Source organism: Rhinolophus ferrumequinum, chromosome 3 (assembly GCF_004115265.2).
Source record: "Rhinolophus ferrumequinum isolate MPI-CBG mRhiFer1 chromosome 3, mRhiFer1_v1.p, whole genome shotgun sequence".
Classification (NCBI taxonomy): Eukaryota; Metazoa; Chordata; class Mammalia; order Chiroptera; family Rhinolophidae; genus Rhinolophus; species Rhinolophus ferrumequinum.
In genome coordinates, this window is record NC_046286.1 from 10,940,658 (window position 1) to 10,964,980 (window position 24,323).

Genomic DNA, 24,323 nt, shown 5'->3' on the forward strand with positions numbered 1-24,323 from the left:
TGGAGGTTTCCTTGAGGAAACAGGGTCCTTGAGCCTGGTTTGCATACGGTCTGGAGTAAACAGCATCATTGAAACTGGTACGCAAGTAAATGTACAGTAAACAAAATCATTGGAAAGAAGGAAAGCAAAGCAAAGAAAAAACTTTCAAAAAGTCTCAAGCTAAACTACACTGTTAAATCGAATTACACTAGAGTTTTAAATCGCAAAATAAAAGATACAGTGTTACCCTTATAAGGGGATATATGGGAACTCTGTACCGTCTCCTCAATTGTGTTGTGAACCTAAAACTGCTCTAAAAAATAAAGTGTTACTACGTTTTTAATGACCAAAAGAGTGATGGGTCTTGCCATAGGTTTCACCGGAGAACCAGATGTACGGAGCAGTAATTATGAACACAAAATGGACTCTAATAATTCTGATTGTTATGTTGGTCACAAAGAGACAGTCATGCCAGAGCACCACGTGAAAGGTGTACCAAGGGAACGCCCTAACCGGATAACTATAGATGCAGGTGGAGTGTGACTGATGAAGGAAATTTCTGTGAGTGCTGGGATTGTGTCTCGTGAAACTGAAGAATGGAAGCACGGACCAAGGAGTGGCAAGGAGCTGTAAAAAAGGATAGTTTATTAAAAGCAAAGGATCACAGCTCCCGAGTGGGAGGGGGTCCCGAATGGGGTGCCCAGCGTGGGGAAAAGGCTCTTATTATACCTTTTCTTGCCCTTTTGAAGAAGGGAGCTGGTGCCTTCTAATGAAATTCGTCTATCGGGTTTTCTCTGTTTGCCCGTCCTGAAGGGATAAACGAAATAACCCTATCAGATCTGCTCCATTTGTCCTGGAGTGAATGAGCCATTCCAGAACCTGGAGTTTCCGGATATGGCTGTCTTTGTTTATTCCACCAGGGATCTTCCTGTCTTCCTATCAACATGTTAACCTGTCTTATGACCATCTGGACGGCTTTATCGGACTGCAGATGGGTGCACCACACCCAGTCTTCAGCATAAAATCAGAGCTCTTTGATGGCTCATCACTCAGGTCTCAACTGATGAACTGACAGTCGCCTTTACACTCGTCCCAGGTGGAGCCCTTGAAGCCTTTCTTGCCTCCTGATGGTCTCACCAGTCGGACCTGATGCCCGAAGCTATGTATCCCAGGGCCGTAGACTCACCGCACACCAAACTCTCTCCCTTTCTCTCATCCTTCTTTCTTTGGTAAGACTGTTCGCCTTGTCTAACCCTATTGCTTGCAAACCTGTGTGACCCTTTTGTGTGACACCACTCTACCTCGACTATTGGAGACTATCCTCTGGCCAGAGCCTTAATGCCCATGGTAAATCGAGTCAGTAGGACTAGATCCATGGCTTTACTCTAAAAATGTCTGACATTATAGAAAGACACAAATGTGTGTGAGACTCCTACTTTGATAGTCACATCCTGCTCACGACAGCCAGAGAAGTCCCCAGCAAAGCAAGTCTGGACAGCAGTAAGGGGACGAATATAAGGTTCATTTGAATTATACTTTGTGAGTCCCAACTGTTGTATTTCCTTGGCCTCTGATTACTTCCCCGGGTCTCTGTCTACCCAGCTCTCCACACTTTCCAGCTCAATACTGTTTTTCTCCCTCTGGGTAAGAGAGGGGCCGGGCAGAGATCTCACAGGAGAAGCATAGGAAGCCTTTTATTTACCTGAGAGAGAAATTTGTTTGTTTGTTTATTGAAGAGAAGTGAAACGTGATGTTTGTTAGGGGAGGACGGCATACCCATCAGCTCCTGGAAGGCTGACTTTGCTGCTTTGCTGGGTTTGCCTCACCTGAGGTGTGAGAGAAATGGACAGTATTTGAAAATGACCCATCCATGCCAGCCCCAGCTTCAGTCTCCTCCCTCCTCTAAAGAAAAGACTGGATTACCTAGCAGCAAAGAATCTCGCCGGCCTCTCCCACCCCCAGGTCTTCCTGACCTGAGGAGCTCAGCCTAACTCCAGTCACAGCATTCCCAGGGCTGGCCCTGCCTCCTGTCCAAAGACTCCTCAGAACAGAAGTGAGAAAGGTCAGGGGACAGGCTCTGAGGAACCCCTGGGTCCCTCTGCACCCACATCTGCAGCTACCATCTGGGTCCCCTCATTCATTTCCACCCCAAGCCTGGCCCGAGCGCCCACTTACCTGAGACCCAGGATTTGCGGAGGAGGAGAAACAGAACTGAGGACACCAGGCCCTTGTTCAGGACGAATCCACAAGTCAGAACAATAGCCAGCATCAGCAAGTTGGAATGGTCAAAGGCAAGCAGCAGATCTGGAAGGTCCAGAGCAAGAATTGGTGTCCTAGGTTTCACCCTCCTAAATCCAAAAAGGTGGGTGTCTGCCAAGTGCTCTGCCCTGACGTTCCGCCTGCTCCCTGCCTCCTGGCCGTGACAGCAGACAAGCAGGGGTTCGCACCCTTTGAAGATGGGCCTTTCCCTTTCCCATGATCCTCTGCCCTGGCTCTCACCCTGAAGGATCCTGCCTGGTCTCCTGCCTCTAATATCTCCCTTTTGCACACCTCCTGCACACAAATACTGGGTCACTCTGCACTGAGCCCTCACTCTTCTCAAAGGGCTAGGGGAAGCCTTTCCTGGTCCCGTCTAGATTAAAGGACAAAGTGCACAAGACTCCATGGGATTCTCATAATCTGAATTGACGGTCCTGCTTTAACCTTACCTATCTCCTCCCTACTCAGCCAAGTGTCCGCCTTTGTAGCCAGCACACTCCGTATATGCATTCCCCTCACCCGTTCCTGCCATGGCGGTCAACCCCTCTTCTGCAGCTATTACTCCTCTGCTACCTTCAAAGTTTTTCTCCTCTAGATAGTATTCCTGCACCCACTTCCAGCCCCCACACCCCAGAAACTCTGGGTAGGGAAAAACTTCTGTCGATCCCTTCTTGAGCTCCAAACAAGAGGCTGCTGATTGCTCAGATTCCATTCACACCTGGGCCCCATTTTCACGGTGATGCCTTATTGGCAGGGGTGTAATACGCCTGTATGATGTTAGCTCCTCTCCTCCGCGGCTGGTGGCTGGGACTTCTGCTGCCTTAAAAGAGTAACATTCAAGGCTTGCATGAGGGCTTCCGGATAGAAGTACAAGTGAACCTCATTCTGCCTGCTGGGGTTCAGGTCTCCCTCAACCTGCCTCCTCTGTGTAGTCCAGCCTGGCTCTCTATAGCCCACATGTGGGGCATAGGCCAAGGGCCCGCTAATCCCAAAGTGTTATTCTGCTTTGCTGTGGACTCGGTGCAGTGACTTTCATTCACTCACAACTTACACTGAACCCAAATTGCCCTGTAGGGGTGGTTCTCTTTAGTAGGTGCTGATGTAGGTGATGTTGAATCTGCCGGCAGTTTCTGAGTGTGGGCGGTGATCATGTCTTGTGAGACCGAAGAATGGAAACACGGACCCGGGAGAGGCAAAAAGTTTTAAAAAGAGGTTAGTTTATTAGGCAGGTAGCAGCTCCCGAGTGAGAGGGTGTGGGGACAGAGCCCCAAAAAGCAGTTTCCAGGCTCTCGGCCTCACATAGAAAGGTGCTGGCTCAGGTAGTAAATGGCCATCAACTGTGATCAAATGGCCAGCAGCTGTGGCTAGTTGGCCGTCAGCTGTAACCAGTGAGCCATTAGCCATGAATATAACTGCCGAGGCTAGGCTAGCAGAAAAAGGGGGGAGCTAGCAAGGAGATGGTGGCTGAGTCTGCAAGCGGCGCAGTGAGGGTTGAGAATTGTGTGGCTCCTGGTTCCTGTGTCTCCAACCCAGCCGCCAGCGAGTATAATGGTATGACTCCCCTACCTATGGCTCCGTGGGTGTTCCTTTTTGGCCTCACCATATCCTGCGTTCTTGTGTGGGGAATGGGACCAGAGACCCCACATGACACCCTGCATGACAGAGGGGGTCCCGCATGGGGGTGACCCAGGACTGAGGCAAAAACTCTGACTTTTATACCTTCCCTTGCCTGCTTGGGAAGGGGAGCGGTTTGGAGAAGGGAACTTGTTTGAAGAAGGGAACTGGCGCCTTCTAATGAAATTCGTCTACCAGGTTTGTTCTGCTTGCCCATCTGTGGGGACAGAGCCAGGAGTGCAGTTTCCAGGCTCTCGGCCTCACATAGAAAGGTGCTGGCTCAGGTAGTAAATGGCCATCAACTGTGATTGGATGGCCATCAGCTGTGGCTAGTGGGCCTTCAGCTGTAACCAGTGAGCCATTGGCCACTAATGTAACTGCCATGGCTACGTTAGCAGAAAAATGGAGGCTAGCAAGAAGACGGTGGCTGAGCTAGGAAGAGCAGATTGCAGCTAGCCAGGGGTCAGTTGGCAGGCAGAAAAGCGGACAGCAGGTCGCACGTCTTGTGAATCCAGCCTCCAGTGAGAGTATAGTGGTGTGACTCCCCTACCTATGGCTCCCTGGGTGTTTCTTTTTGGCCTCACCATATCCTGTGTTCTTATGTGGGGAGTGGGACCAGAGACCCCGCCTGATGACTCCCTGCATGACACATGGCGCAGCGAGCAGGGTCCCCTGCACGACACCATCCTAAAGGAATTAGCAAAATAACCCACTCTTATGTATCAGGTCAGCTCCGTTTGTCAGGCCAGAAGGAATTTTATGATTAACCTAAGGCCTTGTTATATTATGTCCTGGAGCAAAGGAGTGATTTCAAAACCTGGAGTTTTAGGATATGGCTGTCTTTGTTTATTCCACCAGGACCTACCTCCCTGTCTACCTAGAGACATGCTAGCTTAACCTGTCTCAGTGCCACATCCCTGAAGAGATAAAAAGCTCTTGACGGCCTTGAGTGACACTGGGCCCCGACTCAGTGCCCAGAAACGCTTGATGAAGGTGGGACAGCGTACCCTGGGCATGCCAGGCTGTCACTATGACCTGGCTGACTTAATCTGAGATGGAGAAGGACCTCCAACATGTTTGGAACAATTTTTCTTCTACAGGCTGAGCAGCTCTCTCTCAAGCTCATTGCCATGAGACTGTACTCTTCTGAGGGGACAAAAGTTCACAGCATCCTAGAAGATCAAAGGTAAAAGGAGCATTCAACACCATCCAATCTAACCTCCCCAAGGAATAGGGTGGACAGGACACATCCAAGGTTACTCGGTAGAATGCAGCAGAGCCAGCACTGGGACCCATGGCTCCGGACTCCATCGCTGGGTGTTTCTGGGACATCTTGCTGGTCTCAGCCTTCAGAGCCTTGTTCAGAGAGCCTGGCCTAATTCCCTAACTCAGCACCCACGTGCCCCCAGCCAATCACAGTCAAACAACCCTCTCTCAACAACTCCTGCTTTTGCTTCTGACCCCTCACCGAGCTTGTCCATTAGGCAGGGACAACATGGCCTACCTTCCCTCTTTTAAATTCCCATTTCAAGCCTTTCTTCCTACAGTATGGTTGGGTGGAAAATATCCATCACCTCTGAATATCACCGCATTATGTATGTTTCTTTCTGTGGTTATCTGCTGCCATGCCCTCCCCACTTGGAAAAGTAAAGAAAACATGAAGAAGGATTCCCCACAATCTATTGAGGGAAAGTCTGTTTATCTCTGGGCAGGCCCAACGCCACTCCAGAAAGAAATCTCCATTCATTTGTTTTAACCTAATTGAAAAACAGTCCTTGGGTGCCGTTTCCTATCCATGGAATCTCAGTGTTTACTGCAGGTGTCCTTTTCAGAGGATTATAATTGTTTCCCCTGGGAGACCAATAAATTCTTTGGGCGGAAATAATCCTTACTAGACTCAGTTCCTAAGACACATTAACCTAAGTTTTCTCCAATTAATGGAGAGAAGGAATATCAAGCTACTGTCAAAACTCCACTGCCTGTTCTTTGTGGTTTGATGAAAATAATTATGTTTACACTTATCCTGTGTTAAAGTTGATATCATTCTCATTCAACCCTATGGGCTCAGTCATTCTCAATTATTTCTCTTGTCGTCTTTATTAAGACTTGGCATTAAAGAACCAGGCTGCTATTGAATGATGGATTCAGACCTGGGGGAACCTAAGCTGTCTGCTGGAGTGGACAAACTTAGCCAAGAGTAAAATATAAGGCCGTTGTTTCTCTGAACTTAATAAATACAGAGAAACCCAGAGAACTAGAGCCATGGAATGTCACAATGGAGAAAGCCGAGAAGAGGGTGACACACCTGCTCAAGGTAACTGAGTCAGTTCAAGGTAGAGAGGGAATGAAAATCCAGGCCGGTGCACCTCCCATTATCCCACCACAGCCCCACTTACCTTTGTAAAGAGCAACAGTTTTAGTACATACACCTGTATAGGTACTAAGACTAAATTAATAAAATGATCCTGAGTAGAGGGCAATGAAGCTGATTAATTGACTGCATAAATCAGTCTGTTAATTACTGGGTGTCACTGAATGTTCCGCAAGAACTGGGGGATTTTTTTCTAATACGTGGGCCCCGCAGCTTCCCTCCAGACCTGCCTACATCACTGTCATTGTGTTTGGTCAACTCTTCATTTCCAGACACCAGTATGAGCTCAACTTCAGCCCGGCCCTGGCCTGATATTCACATATTCGGGTTAGCTGTGGACGAGCAGTGTCCTACGTGGTGGGGGCCTGTCCAACTCACTGGCTCAAGACGTTTATTGAGAAGCTTGAAGCAGAGGTATTGGGCTCCAGCCTCCTAGCTCTGTCTCCCCATGTGGGTGGACAGGCTTTCTATGGAAGGAAGGGAGGAATTCCCACCAACGAGAAGCAGCTCAAGGACAGTGAAAGGCCCTTCGTTTTGCTGTCTAATATCTATTCCTCATCTGCTTCTTTTTAGATCCCAGAGAAAGGGGACAGTTTTCACTGGGCCCACTTCCAGGATTCACCAAGGACAATCCAATCAGGGGGGTCTCTGCACCTTGTATCAGCTGAAAGACACACTGAGTGACGTGACCGCTTTGAGCGTCTTCCCTTGGACACTGGAGACGGCAGCAATGCTGGGGCCTGGTCGATGCCGCGTTATCCAGGTCCGCTAGCAGGTTCTCTGCCACAGACTAAGAAGAGTTTTGAGATTACCTAGTCCAACTTGCTTGCCTTAACAGGTGAGAAAACTGAGTCCAGAGAGCAGCTGTGACTTTCTCAGAGTCACAAAGCGAGAGAGCAGAAGACCCAGGGCCCCGATTACAAGTGGAGAGCTTCTCCCATGACCCTGCGCTCTCTCTCCAAAGCAGCCCTCACAGCAGACGGGGCTGGGGCCTGGGGCTGAGGAGCTCAGCCTCCACAACCCTTTCCTGTCCGGGCTCTCACTGCTACTCACCTTCACACTGTACCAGCCGAATCCTAGGCAGCAGCACCAAGGGGCTCCGTGATGAGAGGTCAATCACACACTGGTACAGCCCCAAGTCCTGCCTCTGGAGCTCTGTCACTGTGACGCTGACGACGGCGATGGTGGGATCATCCTCCAGGAAGTATCTCCCAACCCGGGCCACGTTTCTGTCCGTGTTTCTAGTGTTCGTGCGTACCAGTGTCTCTGCGGAACCCTGGCTCCCCACCCGCTGCCAGGCCTTGAGGCTGGACTCATAGAGCATGATGTTGTAAACGCAAGATACGCTCAGGTTCCTTCCTTCTTGCAGGCATATTTGCTTCTCCTCTTCACCTACCGCTTCGAATCCTAGAATAAGAAGTCAAAGGGCTTCACTGAGCAGATGTTTCTCTCAGCATCCCCACACCCACACACCGCACCACAGGTACAAGGGCACAGGTGAGTCCTAGTAGCTCCATCGAGCTTTTAGGACTAATTTAGGATTTCTGCAAATTATTGTGAAATGGTTCAGCAGTTTCAGCAATATACACATATGTGGGGCAGATAGGGCAAAATAGCAATCATGGTTCAATGTTTGAATCTAGGTGAGGAGTTATGGTGGCTCTTCTATCAATATTTTGTAGATCAGAAAAATTTCATAATAAAAAGGTAAAAAAAAGTGAAAAAAATACGTAACCAGTTTTACCACCCATGTTCTACTCTACTTGGGGTTCCCCAGACATGTCCCTTGCTTTCCAGTATTCAGTACTTTATCCTAGCTCCTGGTGTCACCGAGCTGAATGCTTCTTCACTCCTCTCCACCCATGTCCATCCCACTTGGTCCCAGAGGGAATCTGCTGAACAGTTCCAGATGACACTAATCTCTTTCTCCCCACAACGTTCCATTTCACTGATCACCCTACACCTGCTTACATCAGCACCGTCATCAACGTCACCCATCATAACTTTTATTAAGCACTTACTAAGCCCGCAATACTGAGCCAAGTATTTTACATCAGCCTGCTGTTTATCGCTTAGGACAACCCTCTGATACAGGTACCTTTTACAAATGAGTACTTCTGAGTGGGGATGATTTACAAATGAGGAAATTGAGGCTCAGGGAGGTTAGGGGACATCTTAAGGTCACATATGTAGAAAGTGAAAGAAATGGGATCTGAACCCAGCTCTGTCTGGTTCCAGCACCCTTACCCTCTTTTCTACACTCCCTCTCTGTGCTGTGGTGGGGTGGCTTCCGTGGCATATCTGTCGCCATATTGTCACTTGGCCCTTTTGTCATTATTGACCTTTTCCTCTGCAAATGCTCCTCCACCTCAGTGCCTAAACATTCCGCTAAGGGGAGACCGTGCCTTACACCGCTTTACATCTCCCAGGGTATCAGCACAAGAGATTGTTTGGTTGATTTCACATAATTTTCTCAACTTCCAGCTTCTGCTTCATCACCCATTCCCGCTAGGTGAAGGTCAACCAGCACAGTCTACATTTATGGCCTTCCTTTCCCCGTTCCCGCCTCTAACACGTACCCGGATCCCATTCCAGTCCCTCTTAAAGAAGTGAGAGAAAACCCCTTTCAGGAAGTACCTCTCCTCGGCCATCTCCATCCCTCTCCCTGCCTCTCCTCACCTGAGACCCAGAGCAGCAGGAGCAGCAGCAGCAGCCATGGCCACCCCCAGAGTCCTGTCCTCTCCATTCTGTCCGCTTCCTGGACCCACTGTGTGCTGGCTGTCCCCAGGGCTCTAGCAGTTCCTGGAGGATTGGCCCACATAAGTGTTTTCTATTTTCCCTGACAGGCTTAGCTGTTACTTGCGATTGAGAAACACTGCGGGAAATGCAATGAGAGCAAACAGCTCAGGAAAATGCAGAAGATGAAAGAGAAAAGAGAGATCGCCACTCTTGTGACAGCTTCCTTCCTGCTTTCACTGTCATATCCCTGTTGGGCAACATTCGATAGCACCCCATTCTCTACCACAGCAAATCTAGACCCACCCACCTGATGTCCCACCTCTGCTCCACTCACTTCTGAGACATTCTCGTCACTGGACACTGGGCACTGCATTCCCGCTAGCCCTCCTGCCACTCTCCCTGTGCGGAAGGAACTATCTATAAATCCACATTTGGTTTGCCCTTCAAGGCCCGGTTCAAACCTTCCTGATGATGTGCCTTCTTTAGTCTTATGCCACACAATGATTCTCAAGTCTGGGCATGTGGCTGAATCACTCTGGAAGCTTGGCCAACATACACATGCCTGGGCTCCACCTCCAGAGACTCTGATTTGGTAAGTGTGGGGAGGGCCCGGAATCTGCATTTTAACAAGTAGCCCAGGTGATTCTGAGACGAGTGGTCCACATAGACGTTGCCTGTAAAAGCTCTGTGTGAGGTCGATGGGCCCACGGCATTCCTCGGGTGCTCTGCCTGTGTAGGAGGTGTGCGCTTCCCTGAGCCCCAGGCTACGCATAGCCATGGAGACCACACTTATCATGGTACTGGGAGTGGCTACCGTGGAGCGGAGGCCTACTGTGTGCCAAGTGCGTGAGTCAGGTGTAATGACCAGCAGAGAAAAGAAGGAGGCGGAACATATGCTGGAATGGGGCTAATTAATTTATTTAGCAATATCTAATCAATTTATTTACCAATATGCAATAGCAAAAGACAAAGGCAGTTAATAGAATGTGTTAATGACAGAAATTAAAGGTGGTTAAGACTAAACTATATACATTGATACCAATGTCACGTCAAAGGAGTACACACACTTATAAGTTTACGAGGTCCCAACATTCATTGCTGTTGATCAAAAATCACTTGGCTAAATACACACATAAGTAAGGAGTATCCAAAAGCAGTGATAAGCTCTATAGGATAGTAACTATTACAGAAGATGCCTAAAGCTCATCAAAGTGGGGGAGAACAGCACTGGAAAAGTCATAAATCAAAACCTTGCCAGGTCTGTAGCTCAGAGAAACTCAGGCGTCTCCCACACCGCTGCTTGCTAGTTCCCAAGAACGCTGCTGCTGTTGGCGTTGTTGTTGTTGTCAGAAGTCAAGGCGTCTTCTGATGTTATAAGCTGCAAGCTGCATACAAGTTCCCAAAGATGCTGGAATGATGACAATTCACCAGTCCATTGAGGCAAGTTCCGATCTCTTACTCTGAAACAATCCAATCCTGAAAAGCATTCCTGAAACAGCAAATCTTCTGAATAGCAATGTCTTGAAACGGCCATCAGTCAATCAATCCACCTGTGGTCTGTCTTATATATCTCTTTAGATTGCATCCCAGAGCCAAGTTTTATGTTCCTGCCTCCCCCTCCGGGAGTGGCCAGTCCCGGGAGGGTCCAGCAGTTACTGATATGAATGCTGCCCATCTGGTCAAAAGGCCAATTCATCCAGATAAGCGATATCTGCTGTTCTTGCTTGGGACCATCAGCCCAAGGTCTTCCAAAGCCTGGCAATGTGCCTGTCACGTCGTCCTGATATAACTTAGTGACCTCTTCACTTCATCTGTTGATGTGGGAGAAACAGACAGAACAAAGAGGGAATTCTCTCAACCCCTGATCGAACTAACCCTAAGCTAACCATCAATCACCTCGCAACACGGACAGGACAACAAACATCGTTTCATATCTCCCCTACTCGAGAGAAAGAGACCAAAGGGGTAACAGAAAAGCAACCTCATCCCATATCTCCCCTGCTCGGGAGAAGGAGCCCAAACGGGGAATTTACTCAACCCCTGATCACAGCACAGAAATCCCTTCATATGCAGGAATAGACAAAAGCTAATAGACAAAAGTTCACATCAACCAACAAAGGCAAGTTTTCCTCAGCCTCTACCCCACATCAGGTTATCTCAATTAATCCTGTCAGCTTTGAGAGGTTGTATAATAAATATTTGTCATCTTTTGGGTTTCAAGCAACCAATGCCTTTTCCATTTGGGGCATATGCCCCAATGTGTGCTTCTCTTAAGTATGGAGGCAGGTATTCTTCCTGCCCCTTTTCCCTGGCACCTATGGTACAGGTGTGTAACTTGACCTAAGCTTGGCCAAATGTGTGATTCTGCCCAGGATTCTGGATCCGAAGGGAGTGACAAGCAGAGGCAGGGCCAGCTGGAGATGACTGCACAGAGGCAATTTCACCAAGAGTCCAGGAATAGTCTGGTGGCAAGTATTTGTTGGCTTCAAGCGTGCAGGGGCATTGGCATCAACGCCAAGTTCATCACTTGACTGTCACGTTATAACCTCTGCTGCGGCCTCTGCTGTCCACTCTCCTTCGGTTTCTGCTGTTTTCTAAGCCTGGTCCTCCAGCCTTCTCATCAACTCTGTGAGCTACTGATACCCTTCTAAATTCCTTTGCTGTTTAAGATAACCAAAATTAGATTCAGTTTTGGTATCGAGAATCCTGACTGGTATTGGTTATTATGCCCCACGAGGAAATGAGGAATATCTCCAGGATGAGGGAGACAGAGACTAACCGAGTCAGTCGAGGTCAGACATAGCACTTCGAGGAAGTGGCTGAGCTGGGATTCAAACGCAGCTGCTGTTTAATCCCAAGGCCTGTGTATTTCACCACATAACACTATGGTATCAGTCAAGGTCCCAGCGAGAAACAGGTGAATCCCTGAAACTGGGTAACTGAGAAGTGTGTGATAAAAGTGTGGTAGAATTGGGGGAAACCTGTAAGGGGTGCCTGGAGTACCCTGAAGCCAGCGATAGTGGTGAGTCATTACCACCTCTAGGCCTAGGGGGCAGAGGGGAGGGAACAATTGCCTGAACTTGGAGATAGTAGCTGTTGGTGAGGAGCTTGAAGAGACCTCCAGTAGAGGAATGCAGCCACTCCACAGAGAGGGAGCCCAGAGGAGAAAGTCCCTGCCCTCATTCTCTTCCCATCCTCTGCTCTGCTTTCATGCGGCCCGCTACCTAAACGCAGCCAGAAGCTGGCAGGCAGGGGAGCCTATTGATTTAGCCCACCTCGGACAGGTTCCCAGGCAGAGAGCAGGAAGGGAAAGATGGAGACGGGGCCTATGGGTACAAACAGGAGAGCATCCAACACAACCACTTGTCTTCCAATGTAGTGCATATAATTTCTCAGGCCAGTTTAATGCATTGGACTTAAATTCGGCTTTGTCTATAATTAAGTTAAGCACGCAAGCACAGCAACACATGCAGGTGGTTACCTCTACAATGAATGTGTCCTGGGGTTTGGTAAGGAGCATGATGACTTCTCAGAACTTTATCCCCCAAATAAGCTTGAGAACCATTAAGAGAGAACCACATGCTGTGGTCCAATAGGTGTGGCCAGGCCCCCGGAATCTGCCTTGTAAACAAATACTCCAGGAGACCCCAATGCGGCTGGTCTAAGGACTACAGTGTGAGACACGCTGCCCTGAAGCAGTCTGCCTCTGCTCCATAGCATTTAACAATGGTACCTCCCTCCCCGTGGCCTTTCTGTCAACTTCCCAAACAGGGGCGACATGGGAACTGCAAAACTTCAGGTGCCACACAGGCAACCTCAGAAAGCCAACACCACATGCTCTGTGGTTACGGCCTCTGAGCCGCTCGGTTCTCTTAGGCAGGAAAATAGATGCACGGAGATGAAGTTTCAGGAACAAGTGTTTCTCAGAAGACATGAGTTCCCTTCACATGCCTGCTAATAGACTCAGAATTAGGGGATCAGAGATAATCTCTCTAAGGTCAGTGCCATCCTCCTGAGCAGATGTTCCGAGCAGCTGTTCTCAGGTTGATGAAAAAGTCCTAGTATGACGGCAGCGGGATCAGCACAGGAGGGGAGTGGACTGCACCTTAGCACTCAGGTACCTTTATTCACAGAACGGGGGGAAGGTCATGCTGGTAGTAGGAACACGTTTTCCTAACATGAGGTGGATTATGTGTGATAATGCCTGTTTGCTCTTGGGGAGTTTAGGATGAAATTGGCCTTGGCCATTGCTGAATTCTAATAGAAGGACCCATCATCTTTGCCCCACCAGTGGGGACCCTTCGCCTTTAGAGCCAAAAGAGGTGGGAAACTGGAAAGTCTTGGTTTAAATCCGTTGGAGTTTGCAAGACACAGGTGTGTCTGCACACCTATTCCATGGGGAATCATGGGAGCTGAAGGGGAGTTACAGGGCAGATCAAGGGAGAAAGAGGACGACAGTGGGGAACTAGGAGTACACATAAGCGGAAGCTTCCAGAAGCCTCATGGTGAGATTTGTCACCCACCGTCCCTGCCCCTTGTGTGATACAAGGAAAAGAGGCACGCAGAGGCCCCTTTATAGGCAGAAGCCCTGGCTATTCCAGTCTATGTGGCTTTGACGAGCTTCGTCTTCAGTAAAAGGAACTCTTCCGTTTTTGTTCCTGCCAGTAAGTGGTGGCTCACTACTCATGTGGCCTCATTCTAGTCACACTTCTCTGTTTTCACAGGGTTTTTCTGAGGATTCAGTGATGACACACACAGCAGACAAATGATATTCTCTATCAGTCCTAACCTTTGGATCCTAGCTCACCATCCCTGTAGTTTCCCAGGATGCAGCATTCTGGTTAACTGGGTTTCTCTTTCTCAATTATGGAATTCACTGCATGGTGTCATGTCTTCCCCTCTTACCATGGTTTTCACACCCTTTTCTGGGATTGTTGGAAAGGGTCACAGATCAAGGGAGAAACCCAAGCATCTGATTCTAGAAGAAAGGGAGGCCCCAGTGTCCAGGAGAGCAGGATGCTTGTGTCATGGAGCTCTGTCCAGGTCAGGCCAAAACGCTATAGTCCAGGGCAAGGACCAAGGCAGATGTAGCAGCTGTGCCCTCTGTACCTCACGATCCCCACGAGACAGTGACAGTGAAAAGCATTGTTTTTATTTAATGCAAATCCTGAGCCTCTGGTGGCATGGAGGTCCAGGCATGCTAGGGGCTATATCGTCTCTTCTGATGGGGCAAAGCACACACCCAAGGTTATTAGTGAAATGGGGGGACTTCCTGGGGCCAGGAAGGTGGGATCCTGAACCTTCGAGACAATCTATGTTACAAACCCAACTAAGTCATTGTCTCCCCCGACCCCTTTCCTTTTACTTCGCATTCTTCTTCCAGCACAGCTGTCAGATGGACATGGATAAAGGTCACAGGTCATTTTTGTGGGTTCACGGGCCTCGATCCAAATGACCTCTGCGTGACAACCAACAGGACAGTGAAAACCAGGCTCTTACTCAGGATTCCACACACCACGAAGACAACGATGCTGATCAGAGAGATCCTGGCAAAGAGAGAAGAGTTAATGCTGCTGCCGGCAACGGCGCTCCTTCATGCTTGAGTTTTACGCTGCAAAAGGCCTTCACACCCCTTACTTTACCTGCATAGATCCTTCTGGAACCTTTCCCCATACTGACGGCCCTGTGCTTTTACTTTGCCCAACAGCCTACAACGACTGGTTAGAAATATATTTAGTAGAGAACACAGGGTCCAGAAGAGGCAGTGGGGAGAAAGGCCAGGCTAATTAAGCTCCTCTTGCTCCACTATGACGAGTAGAGAACAGAGGCGGTTTCCAGAGCCAGGAAACCTAGTTTCTATTCTCAGCATCGGGACCTGCTTCCTGGGAGAAGTACCTCACCTCTTTGGCCAGCTATCAACTGAGGAGAATCCAATCTTTGTCAAAATCCCACCATGAATTTCTATAGATTTTAGCAAAACTGATTCTAAACGTCCTGTGTAAATGTCGGTAGATAACCTAAGAAAGGGACTAAAATGAGTGAGGATACTTGACGTGTCTAGACTCAGTAGATACGGAAATGGATTACAGCACAACCAACCTGCACGACAAGATACGGGGACAAAAAGGAAAACAGGTAGCAGTGAAACAAATTGAAGTCCAGAGACAGATCTAATGTTACGTAAGAATTTAACATCTAAGGAAATCAATCGGCAGCACAGTAGGTGGACAAGGATTGCTTAGTAAATAGTCTTGTGCTACCTGGATAGCAATATGAAGAAAAAGTCATCTTTTCTACAATTCCTACCATATAGCAAAATAATCCCCTTTCCAAAGATGGACTAAACATTGAAACAAAATTATTTAACATAATAGAAAAGTCACCAGGAAATAGAATCAAGCACAAGAAAGGAATAAAGCAAAGCATTAATTTTAAAAATCGACGCATTTGCTTACACAAAACTTAAAACCCAATGTACAAACCAGCAAAGAGCAAACGACATAATGGCGACAAAAAACAGGAAACGGCCCTTTTGCACTGAAAACCACCTCCAGCCTGCGAAACTGTCCTGTGTCACTGGAACTAGCTGTCCAAGGTGGCCGGTCAAGTTCAGCCATTGGTGGCGCTGTTGAGAGAGAGGGGAAAGGGCCTGCCAGCCTGCCCCTCTCTGGCCCTCCTCTGTGAGACCCCTGAGCGGGTTTGAGCCCTGCTGCCAGAAGATCCCAGCTCTGGGCTCAGCTAACTCCACCTCTCCCAGTCTCTCCTGCCAGTGTCCCTCCTTATCCCCTCCCAGCCCTTTAACATATTCATGCCCAGAGCTCCTGAGTGCATCCACTCTCAGAGACCAGCACACAGCCCTTATGGAGACCGCACGTGGGCTGCCAGACGCGTGGGTCCCCACGACCCTCTGCAGGACTGAGCCAGAGTTCCCCGTGTGGATCTCAGCTTGGTTATGACACCTTTTAGGAGGCTTCCTTCTCTCCTGGCCCCTCTTCCCTAATGGTTTTATCTGCGATCGCTTCCTAAAACATTTACACTTTTCCCACAGCCCGCTTCTGGGAAACCCACCCGAAGACAGGGTGACAAGTGGCTTCCTCTGAGGGGCCTCATCATCCATCCCCAGTCTGGGAGTCTCAGCTCTTCCATCACCTGGTCAAACAACTCCCTGTATTAAATTACCTCCTTCTCAAACAGCTCAGTGGCTTCTCATTCCTGACAACTGTGACTGAGAAACCGGTTCACAACTAATTAACAGATAAAGCTAAGAGATAAAAGAGGTACAGACTCCAGGAGGAATGAGGGCAAAAGTTATGCTCTCTCATTCACATACTGGAAAATAAAAGTAATGACTAAAGAAAAATGTTGACTCTCACTAGATCATTTATTTGATTTACTCCCCCCAAATTTAATGAGCACCTACTATGTACCTGGCACTTAGGCTGGTGCCAGTGAAACAACATCAGGGAGAAAAGGCACCTCTACCTGCAAGGAGCTTGTGATCCACAGTAATAGAGAAATTGAAGCAGGTACAAGTTCACATCAAAGTTGGCAGGAAAATTTTAGAAATACTAAACCCTTGTAGGCAAGCCTGCAGTCTCATGGGCTTCACTTACGCCTTATGGGCCACACTGTAAATTGTTTCCAATTGTTGGAAGACCATTTGGCAATATGTATACAGAGCGATATATATGTTCAGATTCTCTCAATGGGAATTTCATTTGAATAAATGATTTTCAAAAAGACAAAGACAGCTACAAGAATATGTTCATCTCACAGTTAATACTATAAAAAATGAAAACAATATCAATGTCTAAAAACAGGCAAATGATTACAGAAGTTATGGCTTCTCCATTGATACAAAAGAATTCAGTTGTTGAAATTCTCATTACAAAGACTAGGCAGCAACAAAGAATAGTTTTAACAGAAAATGATAAAAATATTGATAATTAGAATTACTACTATGTTAAAATATGTATAAACATGAGTAAAGACTAGAAGAGAATATGGAGAAAAAGAGACATGTTAGATGAGTGAGACGATGGAAGAACATTTGTTTCTCTGTTAACTCAATGTTTCCTGATAAACACGCGCTAAGATAAATCAACATGTGAGGATAAACGGTAAAGAGAGGTGTGCGTGCAAAGTCGGCGGTTCTTCGCTTTGCCTGCACGTTAAGAAATCTCCTGAAGATCTTATAAGAACTCCTGAGACCAGTCCAGCCCCACCTCCAAACATCCTGATTCTGTGGGTCTGCAGTAGGGTACATACAACAGTACAAAAAACAAGCCAAAGCGAAAGCACACACTCCAGGTAGTCCTAAGGCAGCAGCTGCTGAGAACCCTTGGGCCGGGTCAGCACTTCCCCCTCTGGCTTCCTAGCTTCCCTACTGTATAGACAGGGACACTGAAGCCAGAAATTGCTCCTGACTCCCTCAAAGTCACTCAGCCCATCAACCGCCTGGCATTAGAATCCAGGGCCCCACACTCAAAATGTTTTTCCACTACACCAGTAGGCCCGGGCTCGGCTGAGGCCCCTTGGAATTCAGCAAAGATGCCGTTTCCCTCTCCTTACTCCTCTGGCAGGCAAGGAAACACACACAAGGTGAGCTGGGGAGAGTGGCAGCCTCACCAGGAGCCTCCTCCTCACTCTGGCACCACCTCCTTCCTCCCCTGGGAATTTCCACTAGACTGAGCTGACTCCAGTCTGCTCCTGTGATCTCCCGCCCCCTCCTCCGCTCCCCACATCCTCTCCACACGTGGACTGGGGATCAAAGGGCTTGGTGTCCAAACCAGGGCTCCGGAGACCTGGAAGCCATACCTGATGACATCTGTCCTTTGTGTGGGGGTGACTCCGAGGCCAGGAGAGGAGAGGCTGGCAGTTACCATGGGCAGGAATTGAGTCACAGTTCTGGGGCTGGTATGAAGAATGCTCTGGGTCTTGGTGGTGTCATGAGGACGGGTGGGAACCTGAGTCGTTTTCTGAGAAGGAGTTTTGTCTGAGGCAGTGGTATCCGAAGGATCTGCAAAAAGACACGTTGGATGGATGGATGGATGGGAAGGTAAATAAAGCTGAGGAGGGAAACGAACATGACCATTCGTGAAACAAGGTTTTCTTTTGCTAAGATTTATAAAATTGTATGGCGTCAGCCTGGGTCAGAGACAGGAAACAAAAAAAAATGAAGAAGCAAAGGAGGCAGAGAAGGTGAGAGTAAGAAAGAGAAAGAGGAAGCTATTTTCTATTCACGTTATTGGAAACGCACTTGCCTGCTATTTGTCATCAATCTATAATGCCCCCAACTTCTTCAGAAATAATCCCTACCATTCACTCTGCCTTTCACTCACCTGTACCTGTGGCATACTGCTTTACAAGTCATCTTTTACTGACAGATCGCATATCTCCTTATCTTCCTTAGGTTTAGAATTCCCCAGGTGCTAGGAATCTGAACCGTCTCTCTTTCTTCTGCCTTCTTTAATTCATCTGATCAACATCTCCTTCGGGCCTGCTGTGTGCCACACACCATTAGTTGCTAGAGATGCAAAGCTGAGCACGGCACAGACCCTCCCTCAAATGCTCAGAGATGAACACTAGAGTCAGTTAAGTGGCCACTACTACCCAGTGAGATATCGCTGTCCATGAGAGGGAACACAAAGTGAACTCTGGAGCCTTCCTACCGATGGACCACAGCTTCAGCATCACCTGCGAGTAGATCAGAAATGCACAATCTAGGTCCCACCCTACACCTATTGCATCAGAGTCTGTATTTGAAATAAGATTCCCAGTTATTTGTGCCCACAGTGAGGTCAGAGAAGCACAGCTTTGTAAGCGCATAGGAGGGTCCTCAAATGCATCTTTGGGAGGAGGAGAGTGGATCACAGAAGCTTCCTAAGGGAATGCCTTCTACCTGGAGACCTGAAGAATCAGACTAAATAAATCCCTGGCCTACCACTCACCTTTCACTGCCCCCCATTTCCTATAACAGCACCCCAAATTAAGAATCTCATACACAGAAACCACTTTTCACTGCTGGACGAAATGCCTCTCAAATGAGAGGCAAGGAGCTTCTGAGCGAGAAACAGGCTGCCAGAAGTCCTGAGCCACAGCTCTGCTCAGGAGCTCAAGTAGTCCTCTCTCAACAAGTCCTGCTTTTGCTTCTGACCCCTCACTGAGCTTGTCCATTAGGCAGGGACAACATGGCCTACTTTCTCTCTTTTAAATTTCCATTTCAAGCCTTTCTTCCTACAGTATGGCTGGGTGGAAAATATCCATCACCTCTGAATATCACCACATTATGTACGTTTCTTTCTGTGGTTATCTGCTGCCATGCCCTCCCCCACTTGGAAAAGTACAGAAAAAATGAAGAAGGATTCCCCACAATCTATTGAGGGAAAGTCTGATTATCTCTGGGCAGGTCCCACACCACTCCAGAAAGAAATCTCCATTCATTTGTTTTAACCTAATTGAAAAACAGTCCTTGGGTGCCGTTTCCTATCCATGGAATCTCGGTGTTTACTGCAGGTGTCCTTTTCAGAGGATTATAATCGTTTCCCCTGGGAGTCCAATAAATCCTTTGGGCGGAAATAATCTGTACTAGACTCGGTTTCCTAAGACACATTAACCTAAGTTTTCTCCAATTAATGGAGAGAAGGAATATCAAGCTACTGTCAAAACTCCACTGCCTGTTATTTGTGGTTTGATGAAAATAATTATGTTTACATTTATCCTGTGTTAAAGTTGATATCATTCTCATTCAACCCTATGGGCTCAGCCATTCTCAATTATTTCTCTTGTCGTCTTTATTAAGACTTGGTGTCATGCAGGGTGTCAGGCGGGGTCTCTGCTCCCGTTCCCCACATAAGAACGCAGGATATGGTGAGGCCAAAAAGGAACACCCAGGGAGCCATAGATAGGGCAGTCACACCACTATATTCTCTCTGGCGGCATCCGCCTTTCATAATCCGCGCTTGCCAGCTCAGCCACCATCTGCTTCCTAGCCCCCATTTTTCTGCTAGCATAGCCACGGCAGTTATATTAGAGGCCAATAGCTCACTGGTTACAGCTGATGACCATGCAATCACAGTTGATGGCCATTGACTACCTGAGCCAGCACCTTTCTATGTGAGGCCGAGAGCCTGGAAACTGTTCTCTGGGGCTCTGTCCCCACACTTGGCATTAAAGAACCAGACTGCTATTGAATGATGGATTCAGACCTGGAGGAACCTAAGCTGTCTACTGGAGTGGACAAACTTTGCCAAGAGTAAAATATAATGCCGTTGTTTCTCTGAACTTAATAAATACAGAGAAACCCAGAGAACTAGAGCCATGGAATGTCACAATGGAGAAAGCCGAGAAGAGGGTGACAGACCTGCTCAAGGTAACTGTAGGGCAGGGTGTCGTGCGGGGCGGCCTGCGGGGTGTCAGGCGGGGTATCCTGCCGACTACGCCAAGTGTCATGCGGGGTGTCAGGCGGGGTCTCCGCTCCCGCTCCCCACATAAAAACGCAGGACATGGTGAGGCGAAAAAGGAACACCCACGGAGCCATAGGTAGGGGAGTCACACCACTATACTCTCGCTGGCGGCTGGGTTGGAGAAACAGGAACCAGGAGCAACACAATTCTCAACCCTCACTGTGCCGCTTGCAGGCTCAGCCACCATCTTCTTGCTAGCTCCCCCTTTTTCTACTAGCCTAGCCACGGCGGTTATATTCATGGCTAATGGCTCACTGGTTACAGCTGACGGCCAACTAGCCACAGCTGCTGGCCATTTGATCACAGTCGATGGCCATTTACTACCTGAGCCAGCACCTTTCTATGTGAGGCCGAGAGCCTGGAAACTGCTTTTTGGGGCTCTGTCCCCACAGTAACTGAGTCAGTTCAAGGTAGAGAGGGAATGAAAATCCAGGCCGGTGCACCTCCCATTATCTCACCACAGCCGCACTTACCTTTGTAAAGAGCAACAGTTTTAGTACATCCACCTGTATAGGTACTAAGACTAAATTAATAAAATGATCCTGAGTAGAGGGCAATGAAGCTGATTAATTGACTGCATAAATCAGTCTGTTAATTACTGGGTGTCACTGAATGTTCCGCAAGAACTGGGGGATTCTTTTTCTAATACGTGGGCCCCGCAGCTTCCCTCCAGACCTGCCTACATCACTGTCATTGTGTTTGGTCAACTCTTCATTTCCAGACACCACTATGAGCTCAACTTCAGCCCGGCCCTGGCCTGATATTCACATATTCGGGTTAGCTGGAGGTGGACGAGCAGTGTCCTACGTGGTGGGGGCCTGTCCAACTCACTGGCTCAAGACGTTTATTGAGAAGCTTGAAGCAGAGGTATTGGGCTCCAGCCTCCTAGCTCTGTCTCCCCATGTGGGTGGACAGGCTTTCTATGGAAGGAAGGGAGGAATTCCCACCAACGAGAAGCAGCTCAAGGACAGTGAAAGGCCCTTCGTTTTGCTGTCTAATATTTATTCCTCATCTGCTTCTTTTTAGATCCCGGAGAAAGGGGACAGTTTTTACTGGGCCCACTTCCAGGTTTCACCAAGGACAATCCAATCAGGGGGGTCTCTGCACCTTGTATCAGCTGAAAGACACACTGAGTGACGTGACCGCTTTGAGCGTCTTCCCTTGGACACTGGAGACGGCAGTAATGCTGGGGCCTGGTCGATGCCGCGCTATCCAGGTCCGCTAGCAGGTTCTCTGCCACAGACTAAGAAGAGTTTTGAGATTACCTAGTCCAACTTGCTTGCCTTAACAGGTGAGAAAACTGAGTCCAGAGAGCAGCTGTGACTTTCTCAGAGTCACAAAGCGAGAGAGCAGAAGACCCAGGGCCCCGATTACAAGTGGAGAGCTTCTCCCATGACCCTGCGCTCTCTCTCCAAAGCAGCCCTCACAGCAGACGGGGCTGGGGCCTGGGGCTGAGGAGCTCAGCCTCCACAACCCTTTCCTGTCCGGGCTCTCACTGCTACTCACCTTCACACTGTACCAGCCGAATCCTAGGCAGCAGCACCAAGGGGCTCCGTGATGAGAGGTCAATCACACACTGGTACAGCCCCAAGTCCTGCCTCTGGAGCTCTGTCACTGTGACGCTGACGACGGCGATGGTGGGATCATCCTCCAGGAAGTATCTCCCAACCCGGGCCACGTTTCTGTCCGTGTTTCTAGTGTTCGTGCGTACCAGTGTCTCTGCGGAACCCTGGCTCCCCACCCGCTGCCAGGCCTTGAGGCTGGACTCATAGAGCATGATGTTGTAAACGCAAGATACGCTCAGGTTCCTTCCTTCTTGCAGACATATTTGCTTCTCCTCTTCACCTACCACTTCGAATCCTAGAATAAGAAGTCAAAGGGCTTCACTGAGCAGATGTTTCTCTCAGCATCCCCACACCCACACACCGCACCACAGGTACAAGGGCACAGGTGAGTCCTAGTAGCTCCATCAAGCTTTTAGGACTAGTTTAGGATTTCTGCAAATTATTGTGAAATGGTTCAGCAGTTTCAGCAATATACACATATGTGGGGCAGATAGGGCAAAATAGCAATCATGGTTCAATGTTTGAATCTAGGTGAGGAGTTATGGTGGCTCCTCTATCAATATTTTGTAGATCAGAAAATTTTCATAATAAAAAGGTAAAAAAAAAAGTGAAAAAAATACGTAACCAGTTTTACCACCCATGTTCTACTCTACTTGGGGTTCCCCAGACATGTCCCTTGCTTTCCAGTATTCAGTACTTTATCCTAGCTCCTGGTGTCACCGAGCTGAATGCTTCTTCACTCCTCTCCACCCATGTCCATCCCACCTGGTCCCAGAGGGAATCTGCTGAACAGTTCCAGATGACACTAATCTCTTTCTCCCCGCAACGTTCCATTTCACGGATCACCCTACACCTGCTTACATCAGCACCGTCATCAACGTCACCCATCATAACTTTTATTAAGCACTTACTAAGCCCGCAATACTGAGCCAAGTATTTTACAGCAGCCTGCTGTTTATCGCTTAGGACAACCCTCTGATACAGGTACCTTTTACAAATGAGTACTTCTGAGTGGGTACTATTTACAAATGAGGAAACTGAGGCTCAGGGAGGTTAGGGGACATCTTAAGGTCACATATGTAGAAAGTGAAAGAAATGGGATCTGAACCCAGCTCTGTCTGGTTCCAGCACCCTTACCCTCTTTTCTACACTCCCTCTCTGTGCCATGGTGGGGTGGCTTCCATGGCATATCTGTCGCCATATTGTCACTTGGCCCTTTTGTCATTATTGACCTTTTCCTCTGCGAATGCTCCTCCACCTCAGTGCCTAAACATTCCGCTAAGGGGAGACCGTGCCTTACACCGCTTTACATCTCCCAGGGTATCAGCACAAAAGATTGTTTGCTTGATTTCACATAATTTTCTCAACTTCCAGCTTCAGTTTCATCACCCATTCCCGCTAGGTGAAGGTCAACCAGCACAGTCTACATTTATGGCCTTCCTTTTCCCGTTCCCGCCTCTAACACGTACCCGGATCCCATTCCAGTCCCTCCTAAAGAAGTGAGAGAAAACCCCTTTCAGGAAGTACCTCTCCTCGGCCATCTCCATCCCTCTCCCTGCCTCTCCTCACCTGAGACCCAGAGCAGCAGGAGCAGCAGCAGCAGCCATGGCCACCCCCAGAGTCCTGTCCTCTCCATTCTGTCCGCTTCCTGGACCCACTGTGTGCTGGCTGTCCCCAGGGCTCTAGCAGTTGCTGGAGGATATTGGCCCACATGTGTGTTTTCCATCTTCCCTGACAGGCTTAGCTGTCACTTTGTGATTGAGAAACACTGCGGGAAATGCAATGAGAGCGAACACCCCAGGAAAATGCAGAAGAAGAAAGAGAAAAGAGAGATCGCTGCTCTTGTGACAGCTTCCTTCCTGCTTTCACTGTCATATCCCTGTTGGGCAACATTCGATAGCACCTCATTCTCTACCACAGCAAATCTAGACCCACCCACCTGATGTCCCACCTCTGCTCCACTCACATCTGAGACATTCTTGTCACTGGACACTGGGCACTGCATTCCTGCTAGCCCTCCTGCCACTCTCCCTGTGCGGAAGGAACTATCTATAAATCCACATTTGGTTTGCCCTTCAAGGCCCGGTTCAAACCTTCCTGATGATGTGCCTTCTTTAATCTTATTCCACACAATGATTCTCAAGTCTGGGCATGTGGCTGAATCACTCTAGAAGCTTGGCCAACATACACATGCCTGGGCTCCACCTCCAGAGACTCTGATTTGGTAAGTGTGGGGAGGGCCCGGAATCTGCATTTTAACAAGCAGCCCAGGTGATTCTGAGACGAGTGGTCCACATAGACGTTGCCTGTAAAAGCTCTGTGTGAGGTCGA

The 24,323-nt window shown here is 48.5% G+C and overlaps 2 protein-coding genes across 4 annotated transcripts; both read right to left on the reverse strand.

Annotated features, from left to right (window-relative positions):
• Nucleotides 1-532: 532 nt before the first annotated feature.
• Nucleotides 533-9,112, reverse strand: LOC117020834 (triggering receptor expressed on myeloid cells 3-like). Of its 3 annotated transcripts, none has more exons than XR_004422738.1 (4): nucleotides 8,903-9,112; nucleotides 7,277-7,630; nucleotides 1,682-1,805; nucleotides 533-786 (listed from the first exon to the last, which is right to left on the reverse strand). XR_004422738.1 is itself a non-coding variant. In XM_033103592.1 (4 exons), exons 1-4 carry the CDS (start codon nucleotides 9,042-9,044, stop codon nucleotides 1,759-1,761), a joined length of 672 nt encoding a protein of 223 aa, XP_032959483.1. In that variant the 5' UTR covers nucleotides 9,045-9,112; the 3' UTR covers nucleotides 1,670-1,758. The 3 variants fall into 3 exon arrangements, 2 of the variants coding, with proteins under 2 accessions (XP_032959483.1, XP_032959485.1); XM_033103592.1 differs by lacking the exon at nucleotides 533-786 and adding an exon at nucleotides 2,155-2,283 and having other exon boundaries at nucleotides 1,670-1,805; XM_033103594.1 differs by lacking the exons at nucleotides 533-786; nucleotides 1,682-1,805 and adding exons at nucleotides 1,962-2,017; nucleotides 2,155-2,283.
• Nucleotides 9,113-14,092: 4,980 nt separating this feature from the next.
• Nucleotides 14,093-23,809, reverse strand: LOC117020755 (triggering receptor expressed on myeloid cells 1-like). Its single transcript, XM_033103407.1, has 4 exons — nucleotides 23,562-23,809; nucleotides 21,934-22,287; nucleotides 17,780-17,981; nucleotides 14,093-14,508 (listed from the first exon to the last, which is right to left on the reverse strand). Exons 1-4 carry the CDS (start codon nucleotides 23,716-23,718, stop codon nucleotides 14,382-14,384), a joined length of 840 nt encoding a protein of 279 aa, XP_032959298.1. The 5' UTR covers nucleotides 23,719-23,809; the 3' UTR covers nucleotides 14,093-14,381.
• Between the last annotated feature and the right edge of the window lie 514 nt (nucleotides 23,810-24,323).

Bases quoted from the DNA above. Each gene is read 5' to 3' on its own strand.
- LOC117020834 (XM_033103592.1), bottom strand. From the start codon at position 9,044: ATGTGGGCCAATCCTCCAGGAACTGCTAGAGCCCTGGGGACAGCCAGC. The intron at 7,631-8,902 runs GTGAGGAGAGGC...TTCTTATTCTAG, and splicing joins CCTGCTGCTCTGGGTCTCAG to GATTCGAAGCGGTAGGTGAA. The intron at 1,806-2,154 runs GTAAGTGGGCGC...CTCACACCTCAG, and splicing joins CCGCAAATCCTGGGTCTCAG to GTGAGGCAAACCCAGCAAAG.
- LOC117020755 (XM_033103407.1), bottom strand. From the start codon at position 23,718: ATGGAAAACACACATGTGGGCCAATATCCTCCAGCAACTGCTAGAGCC. The intron at 22,288-23,561 runs GTGAGGAGAGGC...TTCTTATTCTAG, and splicing joins CCTGCTGCTCTGGGTCTCAG to GATTCGAAGTGGTAGGTGAA. The intron at 17,982-21,933 runs GTGAGTAGCAGT...GTCTTTTTGCAG, and splicing joins TCGGCTGGTACAGTGTGAAG to ATCCTTCGGATACCACTGCC.